Source organism: Athene noctua, chromosome Z, assembly GCF_965140245.1.
Source record: "Athene noctua chromosome Z, bAthNoc1.hap1.1, whole genome shotgun sequence".
Lineage (NCBI taxonomy): Eukaryota > Metazoa > Chordata > Aves > Strigiformes > Strigidae > Athene > Athene noctua.
This window is the reverse complement of record NC_134077.1, coordinates 22,320,017-22,335,414: the sequence shown is the minus strand read 5'-3', so window position 1 is coordinate 22,335,414 and position 15,398 is coordinate 22,320,017. Positions and strand designations below refer to the sequence as shown.

Below are 15,398 nucleotides of genomic sequence, written 5' to 3'. Positions count from 1 at the left end.
CATCTGATTGCTGGATTTGTGATTAATACTCGCAGAGGCATTATTGTTACAGAAAATAATGATATTATTTCCCTTTGAAAAAGAAAAATGGCTGAAAAGACAGTTTTCTGCAAGTGTGACGTTCATGTCTATTATATTGAAATTAATTTTTGACATTACCTGGATCAATGTCAAAATTCCCATTTTCTCCACTGGAGAGACTGTTTACATATTGTTCATGCTAACAGAAGAAGTTATGGCAGGAAAAGGAAATTCCAAAAAAGCACTAAAATAGAAAACACTTGTGAATGAAATCAATGTATTTGCCGTGTTATTTTTATGCACTCTTCAGAGATGTTAATATTGTATACAATACATTTCTCCAGGGAGCTCCCTTGCAGTTCTGAAACACTGGCTTTTATAGCAATGTTTTTGAACTGGAGAATATAAGGAAAGTAGTAATTATTAGCTTTTCAGTTTAATAATGCAAGTAAGGCTTTTCTCTCTCATCTTTTTTGTTTTGTTTTGTTTTTTTTTTGGGGGGGGTTGACTGATGTAGCATTGAAATATCTTTGGTATGACTGTTGATTACTCCTCATCTAGCCAAATGTAAAGAATGTGGAATGTTCACCCTCATGACAATTATGCCTTTTTAAAAGCAGTGTAAATGAATATAAATAGAGATGTTACATACATTCTGTTTGATATTATGACATTCTGTGTAAGTTCCACTGTTCTAAAATAAAATACGTGAGATTTTGGCAGGATCATTCAGTTTCAAGCACCAGTTTCTGGATATTTGCTTCTGTAGAATGATGGAACTGATTTGCTTTAAACATTACCTTGCACTTTATTATTTAAATTGTTTTCTCTCTGTTCCAAAGGAATCCATGGTTTTGAAAAATACCCACAACATGAAGCAGACTATATAGAAAATATGTCATATTGAATGAAAGGAAGTAAAAGGTAATCCAGCTAGGCAACTTTGACTGATTTTTGGGTTATACTTTATCAGATGGTTAAGGAGATAAATGGCCAGTAGCATGATAATAGGAATACATTTTCCTTGAATATTCAAGTATTTATTTGCATAGGTCTCTCTTAATTATAGATTTCTCCTTTCTCAGTGATAGCCTATCCATACAAGCTGTTTTTTCCTACTCAATCGTAACTAGAGAAATACAGCGTCTTGCTTAGCATTGGAGGGATGAATAAAAATTGAGCACGTACTCTAGAAGAAGATTAAATGTATTCTTATTTTGGGACCTCTTTCCTCCTCACGCTCTTGCCTGCCTTTCACATCTGTTCCAGTTGTCTACGTCTTTCACAGCTTGTTGCTTTTGAAAATTTCATCAGTGTGGCTTAACAGATTCATTGAGGTGTCTTTGCTCTTTTGTTTCGGCTTTTTTTCTTTTGTATGCTCTTGTTCTGGGGAAGAACAATGTCCCTAAACAGCAACTCAACTGAAATTAAACAAGCCAACATTAATGTGTTCCAGATTTGGTCCTGGCCACTGAATGAGTCATACACTGCAGGGAGAAGCTCAGGCGTTTTGGATTTTTATCATTTTTTCTAAAGGGACTGTGCTTTGCTTGTCTCTGAGATTAAAATCTGTAAACAACATACTTTTTCAGAGCAGTGCCAGGTTTCTTATAGCATATCAAAGAGACAGGCAGATCATTCAAGAGATCTCTAATCCTGTATGATGATGTGGGTTTTTTCCTGTCTTTTTAATTTAAAAAACTTTGGCTTTATCAGCCCAGAACTACTCAGAAATAGAGACATGTCAGCCATGAACAGTATGTGTTCCTCATCTCAGTCACGCATGTGGATGTTGGGTTGCAACAGGGAGTAAGCCATACCCTAAGTCCTTATTACACCTTTTATAGAAAGATTTGAGGCAGTGATTGGCAACCTTAATCACTGTATTAAATTTTTCTAGATCATGAATGATAAAGTGTAACTTTGTATTGCTGTCAGTCAGAAAGGAGAAAAAAGTTAAGCCTAGAGCTATACTTTATTAAACACAGATCTGATGCAGACACAGGTGCCTTTAGAGTCAGATTTAGTAAAATAATAAGTAATACCACAATATTGCCAGCTTTCAGCAGTTTGCTCCCCCAAATCTTCATTCTGAATTCTTATACTGAAACCCTTTTGCTCAGGTTTTAGATAAGTACCTATGGTAAACAAACAAACTATGTATGTAAGAGTGAGCAAGCACAACATATAGGCACGTGGAGTGTTAACTCCTCATGGAAGACAACGTCTTCACCTGAGTTTCTGTTTGTTAAATGCCTCTTAGAAGGTGGATGGCAGCTGTTTGCACAAGCATTAAACACTCCGAGTTTTTCACAGTCAACTTGTAAATATTAAAACAACATAAGAGTTTCCTGGCTAGTTCAATGTATGCCTGTGTAAATTTCAGTGAAAGTTTTTGAAAAATAAATAAAATTAAAGTAATGTAAGGCTATCTGGCAAGAAGAAAGAGTGCAAGTCCATCAAATTGTGCAGCAATGACTATTCTGGAGTGGTTTATAGCTCTTTTAAAAGAAAATATGCTTCTTCTGTGAAGAGGCAAACATACATACAAACAAATAATATCCTTGATGTTACAAGAATTTATTTTATTTACTTTTAAAATCTTCTGATGCACCCTGGAATCTGCTAAAGCAGTCTGGCCAAGGTTTTGTTGTTTATCATTTCTCCCCTTCGAATACTGCTCTTGTAAACTTTTTCTAAACTTCATAGAATTAATTCCTGAAATGAATGGTACTGTTTTGCTTTGTGTGAACATGCTGTTCCACTCAGTGGACCAGCATTCCATGCAAACATCTTGAAAGAGTAGTGAAAACATAGAGCTAGAAACAGAACACAAATGGGAAGTTGTTTTTATTTATTTTGTCATTTCTTAGTCTCCTGTTCAAAAAAAAAAAAAAAAAAAGTTTTGTAATTGAGCTACAAACTCAGGAGAAAGATTTGCATTTTAATTGTCCTCTATTGTTTAAAAGTTAAGCAATATCAGGAAAAGCTTCAGTTTAAAGTTACTAGCATTTTTGTCTGTTGTGTTTGACAGTTTCTGTAAGAATAGTAATTATTGAGGCTTAATGACTACGATAATGAAATGTGTATGTATATGGTTCTGCCTGAAGTCCACTATGAACACCTCTTTTTTTTCACTGTTTCTTTCGCTAATATTTTGGTCATATTTGTCATGTTCAACGGGAATAAGGTTCACAGTGCTTTGAATGAAAACTTGGGAAGCTTTAAAGGTTTGAAAGTAGGGCGTCAGTCTGTATGACTCACATCTCTGTTATAATAAACCGCATCAGTCTGGAAGCACCTCTGGGTTGTTCAATGATGTCTCTTTTCGTGATATCATGTGATGAGTCTAGGTATTACATCCTCAGAAAAATAGTGACCAGGGAATGTTCTTCAGTCTCTTTGATCAAAAGTACATCAGGCAAGAAGTAATCTCTTTAACCTTCATCCTAGCAATTAATAACCTTTGCTTTTCTCTTCTATTCTATTATTCTAAGACTTCTGCTATCCTTCTCTATGGTTGTGGTATGAACTTGTACATTATGGATGTTTGTACAAACATGACTGCAAGTGTTTAAGACAGAAAGTCTCTCAATAGGTGAAATAACTGAAACCCATTTAATGTGCTAATATTGCTTTCCAGAGCTAAAGCCATAAACTTTTACCTTGGTTTCATACATAGTTCCAGATATTTTATGTGACTTCTGTGAATTTTGTCTAAAGGCATTAACTGTTTTAATTAGCTAAGTATATCTTTTCTTTTGTGTGTATTTTGAGCATTGTTGGAATAGATTGAGACATGATTTATATACTTTTGTGTCCATTTCAACCTGTAGCTATTTTAAATAGAAAAAGTAACATGAAGATGCTCTTGTGAATACCGATTTCTATGTAGAGATGACAAGTAAAAGATTCATCACTGAAAATTCTTTTTTCATTCCACAAAACTTAGATAGATATGGCCTTTATGTGTACCTATATATATTCAAATACGTTAGATATAATCTATGAGTAGTATATTAATAGCTTACAATAAGATAATTTTCTAGGAATGAAAATTTTCTTAAGGAAAGTCTATAACAATATCCTAGAAACTGATTAAGATCTTGTGCAGTATTTCAATGTAGTGTCCACTACTCACCTCTTATGTGCTCCCAGATCTACTGATGTGATTCTTAGATTTCTTTCTCACATAAAGACTATCACCTCTGTGCAGAAACAATACACATATTGCTTTTGCTTCTTTCAGTGCATTCCAGGGAATGCTGGAATAAGATCTTTCTCTTCCCATGCACTCTCTTTAGATATTCAGTCAGTCTCAACATTTTTCCTATCCAGTTTCCACAGCATGGACATGAGGGATTTTTGTCTGGGACCTGCACAACTGTTGTATCTTTGTTTGGCAAATCGCCACTGGTAGCAAGGATAGGTGTTGAGGCAATGGAGGAAATTGAACCATGGCTCCTGGGAGCAAGGATTCCTCCCTCTCCTCATTTTCTGCCTCTGTGGAGACTGGGCTCATGGTAGTGCCCCTGAGACTCCAAGAGGTAGGCACCTCATACATCTCTGGCAGCTTGGCCACACTGTCATTCCAGGTGGTAGGATGACACCATTCAATCTCTTGAGTTAATAAACTCTAGCCCACTCAAATCAGTTTCCTCTTCCACCAGTCTCCTGTGGACTCTGATGCTTCTGCTGACCACTTAATCTCAAAAGTCCAGTGGACGTTTTTGTGTGGCCACCAATATGAACGTAATCTGCATCAGCTGACCCATATTATCAATTATAATGTTAGGGTATACATAAGATGGACAGCACTACACTCAAGAACTGCCAGACTAGGCCCAACTATATAGTTATGGGCACAGGCTCCGGGCAACGGTACAAAATCAATGCCAGAATTTGTTTCACCTTTGTAAAAAACTATTGAATGGTCATTGAAGCCAGGTGATAGGGAGGAAGGAACTATAACTCGATCACACTGAGGCAGAGTCTAACTTGGTTACCCTTAAGGTCATCCAGCAGGACCATGGGAAGGTGTCGCTGCTACAGGTCTAATTGCAAATTAGATTTTGTATTTTGTTGTTGCAAAACTGCCAACAACAATATTTGTATATATGATATCTAATTATGAAAAAAATTAGCTGTTTCCTCAACAGTTGGCTTTGTTTCTCTGTTACTGGATGCTGCCTATAAATAATTAAATACATAAATAATCAACACATATTTATTATTTATCTAAAGGAAGTGGCAGAGTTTTAGTAAGCAAATAAAAAGTAGCGTGCTGAAGACTTGCTCATGCATTGAAATGAGTGGATTTCTGAGGAAGGAAAACTAGACTTTTAGATGTGTCACAGGTCATAGTGTTCTTCTGTGGGGGCAGGAAACTACACCTGTACATGCATATATCTATGTGAATACATTTGGCTCTTAGTATCATACTGACATTTAAGAGTTCATTTTCTGTTTTGGCAGAGGTGCGCTTCAGAGATTCTAAAAACTTAGTCATTTTAAAACAGTACATTATGCTAGCAAAACTATGCCAGTGTGGGTGATGCCTAACCTAGGAAAATATTTCTGGTACCCATATGAGTTGCATCAGTGATGTGCCTGCCCATAAGGGAAAAAAGCCTTACCTGGAATTTTGTTCGTATGATTGATTGCATATTATGAGATTTTACCAGAACAGCTCTGTTGGTCAGAAATTGCACTTCACCTCATCTTTGGCTGAAAGACCTAAGGAAAAAAGTGTGTGCAGAGATGTACCTGGCCGAAATGAGAATATAAATCTTTCCACTGTCTGATCCTGGAGCATATGAATTTCCCTTTGACTCTACTCTTCCATGATTATGCACTTACCCAGAGGCTGATGAATGCTGCTTTTCAAAGCTGCCATTCCATCATCAGTTGCTAGAGCATTTGCTTAGCTATTTTTGTAATACAAACATGAATTTGTCAAGCTCTGACAACTATATGAAAGTATCCAACTGCTGGTTTAAGCATCCTGAGGCACCTGAATTTTAAAATTACTGTAGCTGACCTTCTTTCCATAAATTTAGCATGTCTGCTGGTCTGAATAGTATAGATGCCTTCAGACTGAGAAACTGGCTAAAAATACCCAATAAGGCTTATTCATTATTATGAACAATGCTGCTAACATTTAGTTAAATAACTGTGTCAAAAAGCACTGCGTCAGAAGTCTGTAACCTTCTGTAACTGTTTGGGTTGGCATGCATTTGTTATTGATGGGAAAGCATGTGCTGTTCATGGAAATTGTTTGTTGTATGGTTCAAGGTAACTGTATGTGTTGAAGAGTTTAGTGATACACAAAGCATCTATTCTACTGGATCTTAGAAGGTTTACAGCTTTTATACACTGAAGCAGTGTTTTATGCCTAGATCTTGTACAACTTGCAAAGACCTTGATGCTAATGATATAAATTAATTTCCTTTCAGTATAACAGCTGGTATTTGGATGGTCGAGGGATAAAACCTCTCCTGTGAAACTTGCAGAACACTTCTGATTTAGTCATAGAGCCACCATGAACAAGAATACCTGTAGTCTACATGGGAGGAGCAAAAGTGTGAGTAGAAGGTTTTCTTTTCCTTACTTCCATTTTTATTGTCAGTATTCTTCCATATTACTTATGTGTTATGTTATCCTTTCAAATACCATTTTCTGAGTAGGATAGCAACTGTGATAAAATCTTTCTGGTACCCCATTCTTGTATCTGTAGCTTAAATAAATATGTGGTGTGACTTGCACACAGAGATAAGATTGCTGAATAGTGGTACGTTTTTGAATTACTTTTTGTGAGACATTAATTTTCCAGGGTGTATTTTACAGAGCTATTAAAAGAGATTTTTCTTGAGCATTCATTGAAATGTAAGCTCACACATTATTTACACTGTACTCAGTCATTAATGTATGTCCCTGCACTGATGGTGGTAACAGGGACTGCACTCGGTTTATTAATGCATTGTTGAAATATTGACTGTGTAATGTTCCAGGAGATCAATGAAAAAATATGCTAATAACATCTGCATTGATTTGGGTGAGGCTTAATTTTATTTGTTATCTGGTTTTTGTGGTGGGTTTTTTTGGTCCTATCTATGTATGTCTCCTAGTATCCAAGAGTGCTACTGAAACAGAGAAGCTCGGATGCTACTGAAGCCTTTTCCATCTTCCAGATGCTCATGGAACAACATTGGTTGTTATATACCATTGGTATTATATACCAACAACTCTGCCTCACAGGCACAGATGAAAACTGAATGTTCCTTTCTAATATGCTACTGCTACGTTTCAGTTGCTGAATATACCCCTTCTCCTAATAGACAAGGACATTTTATTTAGATGCTTTGATAAGTGGTAAAAGGAAAGAAAAGTTCTAGGGTGCATCTACAAGGACAGAGGATACATATGGTTATATTTCCGTGTTTTCTGAGGGGCTCCCAGCTTGTATGTAAAATAATTTACTTGAGAAATATTCCAGGTTACTCCGGATCCAGACTTTTTATCTTCCAATGAGTTTCTTCCACCTTGCCCCATACTGACATTGGGACTGCTGTCTTTGCTTTGTCACCACTAATGCCTTGGTGTGTCTGCTTCCTTCTCCCCTATGTCTCAGTTTTCTAATCCAACGTAATTGGTTGTGGGACCAAGAGGATGAGTTTAGTTGATTTTATCCAGAACTGCTCAAGTTCCTCCCTGTTCTCTCAGGTATGGGACAGCAGTGTAGACATCTCTGACCAGGGCTGGTGTGGAGCTTCCTTAGTGTGCCAGGCTGTACCTGCTTCAGCTCCTGGCTGTGGGAACAGTTGCTCTTTTTGGCTTATTCTTAAGAATTTATTTTTTTTTTAAAAATAAAAAATCTATGTAGATAACTTTTTCTTCACTGTAAGTTTACTGTACATGCTATCAGCATATGTATGTACAACCATAGGGAGAGTGACAGAAGTATGTTAAATTCATCATGGTGCCACAGTTTGATATGTGTGTGTCAAATAAACAGCCTGATATGCCTCAACAAACTGGAGACAGGTATTCAGAGTGCTTAATAAAGCTTCACTTTTGCTGTCACCTGACCTGCTGACGAATTATGCGAAGCATGAGGCTGTCCATAAAATTTTTAACAGACTGCAAAACATAAAATTTTAATGTTAGCTGATCTAATGAGATTGGGTCAAATCTGGGCAAAAGACCAGCATTGTTTCAGTTTAAGTTAACGGAATGAATTTTTATCAAATATATTAAGTTTTATTAATTCAAAGACTCTCATATTTAAGTACAAATGTGTTGGTATATATTCTGTGAAATTAAGTTCCCAGAGTTCAGCAAGCATATGGCCCTGACTGAGAGTTTCAGGCCTTGTATGAGAATTTTTTAACCTACAAAATAAACGTCCTTATTTTTAGTGTTAAAGCCTAGCACATCTTGCTCTGTGAACTTAAACATAACCACCTGAGGCTATTTTTTCTTAAAATAGGTATATAAAATATTTCCTACTGTCTGTTGTTTTTTAAATTGCAAAATATGCAATCCCTAAGAAATTATTTTAAACCATGTGATAGCATGCTGTTTAAATAATTCCTTGACTATTTCTCATAGGGGGACAGTGGCACTATTTGAAAAAAAGTGACTTTGGATAAGTGTCTCATTACACTTGTTGAGTACAGCCAAAGATTTCATATTACATGATCGTGACATTGAATTTTTTACCTTCTATATGTCTGTCAGTTTGAATTTGCATTGTCAAAGTTATCCATGGTCTGCCAGACCAGTCATTTCATCAAAAGACCACCTAATGAATAAGTAAAAATGTCAGTGAACTGAATAATCTTAAAAATAAAAATGGAATATAGCTTTTATTTTTATTTTGTGGAATACTGTCACATAGCTTTCAAAGAGGTTTTTATGTTTCTAGGAAGCATGTCAATCAAAGTCTTGGTTCAGTGGTTTCAGATGTCACTGAATATAATTTATCTAATATTGAAGATGATCTGCAGATATGTAAAAACATTTTGTTTTTTTCACAAAATATAGAACTAACTGTACATCATGAACTATCAGAAGCTTAGTTCAATGGTGTAGAATAATAGAAATTGCAGATAGTAAAGGTAAACACATTAACATTTCCTGATTTTTCTGACAATAATAGTGTTTTTCAAAAAATAATTTGCAAGTGATCTTGTCCTGCAAAATATGTTGTTAATACTTATTTTTATACTTCTTCTAATAGATTTTTATTCCACTGCTTGTGCTTCATGTCCTCAGAAGCACAATAAGTATAATCATGCTAGTCCTCTGCCCTCTCCCTGGCTGATTTGCATGGTATTGCTATTTGTTCTGTTGGCAGCCTATGGAGTTGCATTTAACTGTAATAACTGTTTGTAATAGGGGTTTGTATAGTAGTCAGCTCTTTCACTCTTGCTCACAGCATTCAGTGAGGATGTCTGCATTTATGTCCTTTCAGTCTGTGTGTATGATTTGTATAGTCCCTCTTAGTTTCCTTAGGTAGCTTTTTGCTTCTTTAAATAGTTTCCTCATAAATAAATTCCCCTTTTCCTGAAATGTCTATTTTTCTGGTGTCTCGAACTGCTTAGAATATTCTAGGTGTTTTACTGCTTTAACTTCCATGACTTACCATCTGGTACTTCTGAAAATATAGCTAAAGTTGTTCTTTCCCTTACTCCCTCCCTCTATCTAATTTGGTTCTCTCTGTGCTGCTTATAAAGTTACTTCTAGTATAGGATAGGTGTTTTAGTTAGTGTTGATCAGCAATGAAAAGACCTTTTAGAGTATTTTTTGCAATAAAACACTGAACTTTATTATTTGTGTTTTAGAAGGGCTTCCTATTATTTTAGTAACTGGATGAACAATGTATTTCTACACAGCGCTTTATGAATTTCCACATAATTTGTTCTTTATAAAAGAATTGGTATTTTTAAAATAAAACTTTCAGCCTATCTTCAGTTAAATGAGCACAGCCTTACTGATGATTAATACACCAGCAATAGTAAATAATTTTTGAATAGAGTATCACAATAACTAAATTGGGAGTATACTGGAGGTATACTTGGTCAGCTAAAGGAAGTGAGATTCTACTTTCAGGTGATGAGTGCTGGTGTATGTGAAGAAAAGAATAAAGTCTGAATGTTACATTGTGTGGGTGTTCATCTTGGAACATTGTGTCAGAAGTGAGTCAACTCTTGTGAAATCAGAAAGTAGATATTGCAAGAAAATGAACCAACCAAAGGATATGTTTAGCAACTGGGCCTGCTTAAACTGTGGAATTTCAACAGCTTCAACAACCACCTAAAAAAAAGGAGCAGGGACAGAATTAGAGCTTCAACAGTATTTGGTCAGCCTTTTAACTTAAGAAGACTTGTAAAAGTATAGAAGTGTGAGACTGTTTTGAATTCATAAATATTACATATAAAAGGAGTGTTTTCAACAACTGTAACTTCTGGATAAACTACAGATTACTAGTAGGAGAAAAAATGGCTGTCTTATTCTACGAGGAAACCTTTAAAAGCAAAGTTCTGACTACTGATGGGATCAAACAAGACTGGATCTCAGAAGGGACTGCTCAGAGAGACTGCAACAAAGCTCCTGAGGGTTTAGGTGCATGCTGGAGTTGCGGGGGGAGGGGGTGGTGCGCAGGGGAGGGTGCCGGCCGGGTGGGCGCCGGAGCGGGCTGCAACTAGTGCGAAGGCAAAGCAGACGCGGAGCACCCATAGAGATGAAGCACAACGGAAGGCGAAGAGCTATTTGCAAACAGCTGACTCACTGAGATGTTTTCATCCAGAGTATTTACGGCTAGATAGTCATAACCTTTGCTTGTGATGTGGGGGAGTGAAAAGGAAGTTAAAGATTTCCTTAATTCCTATGCCCATTTCTGTTTAGATTATGACTCACAGAGATGACAAGAGCCAGGGGCTCTTCGTCCACTACTTCTGTAAGCAAATGGTCAGGGAGAGGGAATGTCATCCTGTCCATCCTAGCGAAGCCCAGTACATCCCTCTGCCCACCAGCTAGCATAGCTATTCAGCAACAGGGTAAGAGTAGAGTGATGTTGTAGCTCTCCACAGAGACTGTGAAGGAATTGCAAATTAGTTCAATTCCAGGCCCTTTTCTGTCACAGTGCAGTTGTATCAGACAGCAATTCTTGCTTTAGGTCAATAGTTCTAAGTAACCAATTCGTCAACAGAAATGGGAGAAGCTTGCAGTGTTCCAGAAGCATTTTTCATAATAAATTTGCATTACTTCCAAAGAAATTGATTTTTCTTTCACTGCCAATGGTTAGCTCCATTTGTTACCTGATAGAAGGACACTTAGAGGGAGATTGCTTGAACTAACTATTAATGGGAAGCAATTACATTATGCATTCTTTGCCTTATTCCAACCCTTCATCTGTAATACAGCCTTTGCAAAGGAAACAAGGAATAGAAAAGGGAAAGGTGGGACACTGCTAAAGGGCAAATTGAAGCCCATTCAGGGATGCTACTTTACCCCTAATGTCAGTTACTGTGGTTGCCTGGCAGAATAGAAATTTTAAGCAGCAACTTCCCTTAAGCAAAGCAGCCGCTGATGCACAGGAAATGCCTGAAAAGATAATAAGTACTGCCTGGAGCAACTTTAACCCTTTCTGCATGTCTTCTAACATTCCTTCTACAGGGGTTAGTAATTTAGGTCCATGGTGAGAAACCAGTCTGAGAAAGATTAGCTGGATTTGACGCCTAATAAATTAATTCTTTTTATTGATTACTATTGATTAATTGGTTTTGATTCATTTACTGTATTCATATGTGCATATTTGATAATCCCCTTTTAATTGTGAGATTTTCTTTTGGAGAGAGAGAAGAGGTTCTACACCAGGAAGATACTGGTTTATTCCTGACAAAGCAATTGCAAATGTGTTTCTTTCCTCCCACTCATTCTGGATTTCTTCAGTTTTGTCTTCCACCCTCTCCAGTCTTTCATGGATGTTCCGACTAATGTTTCCAGCTATCCTATTCTGATCAAATCTCAAAAGCTGTACCCCATGCTGACATAGTGAAAACCTCAATAACTGGAGTTATTAAGCAGGTATTCCTTTATTACAGCGCCGGGGGTGTGTGCGTTCTCTCCTCCTAGAACACACACAAGAGTTAAAAAGCTGTAACAAATCTAAGCTGTAACTCAAATTTTATCTGCAATTAGGCAGATTTAAAAAATCATCTGTGGACCAGCAACATTTATATTGTTTAAATTACATCAAAAGAAAAATTCTCTTGATGGTTTGAGTGGGGCTGACAGAGAATTCTACAGCTCAGCTGCACTATAAACCTGTGAAGTGTAGCTGAGTCTTTACTTTTTGGACATCTTGCACATTTGTGTCACTGGCATTTTCTGTCCCACTTCTTCCTGTCTCCAAGGATAATTGCCTACGTGTGAGGCTGGATCTTCCTAGCAATACAGATTACTTTTATACTTCTGAGTCTTTCCACCCAGTGCTGGAATTCAGGCTGTCTTCAAGAGACACAGAGTTCAGACCCTGTTTCATGAGAAGGGCTGGGAGGTCTCAGTCATCTGTATCAGAACTACACCTTCTTCTGTGTTTTACTGCTTACTAATTGCCCCAAACCAGTTCTTGTTCTCTGAAATCAACTCCAGCCCTCTTGTTTTTGCTGTTTAAGGGAAACTGCTCTCACCTCTGTAGACATTTACTACAGCAGTGAAAATTAAATTAAATTAACCTGAAGATCCCCCTCTACGGCTGTAAGAGAACATACTTACCTTAAAGACTGTAAACTTAAATGAAATACAGATTAAAGGGTTATGAAAAGAAACAATAGATAGATAACTGAAATGACTGATGGTCTGGAGTAGATGAATTAGGAAGAAAGAGTATAAAGATCGGGACTTTACACATTGCACTTCACACTGAAGAAGGCTGGTGGTCAGAGGAGTAGAGGAACAGCATGAAGGTGGTGGATAATTAAAGCATAGTAGTATTGGAGATTCAAACAACATGGTCTCTCCCTATTTTATTTTTTTTCCCACTTATTTATTACTCATGACTGAGTTTCTCCACACTGATCTCACTTCTTTAAATATAAAGGTGGTCTTTCAGGCTCTTCAGTTTGCTATCACTACATCTGTTATTTGCCTCTTTCAGACTAAGTTTTAAAATAGTGCCTAGGCAAAGACTGACTGATGCGGATAGAGTGAGTGGCACATAAGGGGAATGAGCATGTGGCTGATGCATGCTGTATATGGAGGGAAATGTAATATTGTGTAATTCCTTTCCTAGAATACATTCCTCTCCTACTTACTTTCACTTGTCATTTTAAATTGCAGGTTGGTATGGTCAATATCTCTGTGCCTGTTAGAGTGCCTGCAATGGCTAGAACAACTGGTTCTCCAGAATAATGAGGTTCTTGGCATACTTGCAATATAAATATTAAATAGTTTTAATAGAAATATGCAAATGCCAAGCATTTGGAAGTATGACAGATGTAAAGGCTAAGAGTACTAAAGAGTGGTAAGAAGCAGTTATGTGGAGGATGTTTGTAGGGGAGCAAATATTGTAGTCAGTAGCAGAATAATTTGCTAAATATGGACATGGTTTCATGCAAGTTGTTATGGAAAAACATGGGTAATTCCCTGGCCAAGATTACTGTACTTTGGCCACAGACAGCAACAGGAGACATGAAGTATTTGAAAGAGAATGAAAGTAACAGTTGAGTACTGTTAAGGTTTGAGTTGGCTGACAAGACCAGTAAATTTCAGAATTAAGACTGCCCCTGAACTCTTAGACTCCACTCTTGTTACTGGAGTTTTATCATTTATATTGTGTTGCTTTAGCAGTGGCTTCAGAAATAGCTGTGACTGTATGTGCAAAATGACCTTTTTATCTTATATGTTATACACTTTTTTTCCTTGTGACACATGTAATATATCTCATATTCTACCTGTATATACATACATGTCTGCCCACTTAAATATACAGCCTAGAAATGCAGAAAGCACATGCCATAGATATACCTCAGGAAGCCCTTAATGAAAAAATAATTACCAATTTTCCTTAAATTAATATGTCATTCCATTCAGAAAAATTTCAAATATGGTCCTGAAAACAGCTAATCGCAAACTCGCTTTTGTACAAAATATTAGGCTTTTTTCACCTAGTGCACTGCATTCAGAGTAACTTGAGTTTGGTTACCTTTTACAGCACCTCAGATGGAACACTGCAAACTTTTCTTCTGCCAGGGAATCTGCATGATCTGTAGCCCCTGGGCAGATGCTGCTTGTGGTTTGAGGTTGGAAACCTAGTAATGTACATCAACATGCTTGTTAAATATTCAGATTCCTGCCTATTTTCTTCAGCGCTGCAGCATCTGCAAAAATCTGGTTTGTCCATTTCTTTCTCTCCTCTCTTCCTCCTTTCTAACTTTGATATGATATGATTTGGACCAAAATCCAGTTTCAGACAAGGAATACAATGCGCAAGTTCTGGGGAAGTTCTGCTTTTCTTTAAATTCCTTTAATGATTATAGTTAGCAAACTGGTTTCTGGGGTCTTTTTATCTTATCTGTATTGACTTAATACTAATTTACTCAATAAAAATTTTGTTAAAAGAGTTAAATCAATCTACCTGTGGATTTTGAAGCACTTGACAATATAGAATTTGACTATGATATGTGGCCCTTCTGAATGCCCGGCTTCCTTCGGTATAACTTCAAAGCTTTGCAGTTGCTCCAGGTTCTTAGCTGTTACCGTGCAACTATGCTTTTCAGACTTGCTTATAGTTATTACAGGATCCTACCTCCTGCTTTAGAACATTATTTGGGGCTCTCCTAGGATATTAGAGCAGTCATCTTCCTTTCGAATGTAAGATCCAGAAAGGTAATGAAAGAAATTATGCAATGTCTAAAATAAGAGATCTGTTACAATGTGTAAACTGAGCCAATTTCTGTTAGATGTTTTACGAGATCATATAACATCATATTAACTGGGATATTTTCTGTAAAATGTAATAATAATAAGAACAAACAGCAAAAAACATAAAAGCTTACCTGAAAAAGTCAGTGCACCAATATCAAAGTGACACTTAGGTAATTTGCATGTTCTTAAATAAATAAAATGACAACCAATTGCAACATGATTTTAAAAAATGAACTAACATACTCAAAATTTTGGCTAAGGGATTGAGAAAAACATTGAGAGATGGGGGATATATTTTTCAGGATATATGCTGTGTTTCTTCTGATATATTTTGAATTATCATATCTTGAGAAATCTGACTGCAAAACATGTGAACAATTGAAAATAATTAGAGGCAATACTGTCCCATTTCTCCATTAGGTAAATAAATTATTGAGTTTTCTACA

The 15,398-nt window shown here is 36.6% G+C and overlaps 1 protein-coding gene across 1 annotated transcript in view; it reads left to right on the top strand.

Moving 5' to 3' along the window:
- PDE4D (phosphodiesterase 4D) overlaps window positions 1–15,398 on the top strand; it is a 633,293-nt gene that overhangs the window by 83,166 nt on the left and 534,729 nt on the right. The window contains exon 2 of the mRNA XM_074932337.1: window positions 6,477–6,604. Within this exon, the coding sequence (XP_074788438.1) occupies window positions 6,563–6,604 (42 nt within the window). The 5' untranslated portion in view covers window positions 6,477–6,562. The remainder of the gene's footprint in view (window positions 1–6,476; window positions 6,605–15,398) is intronic.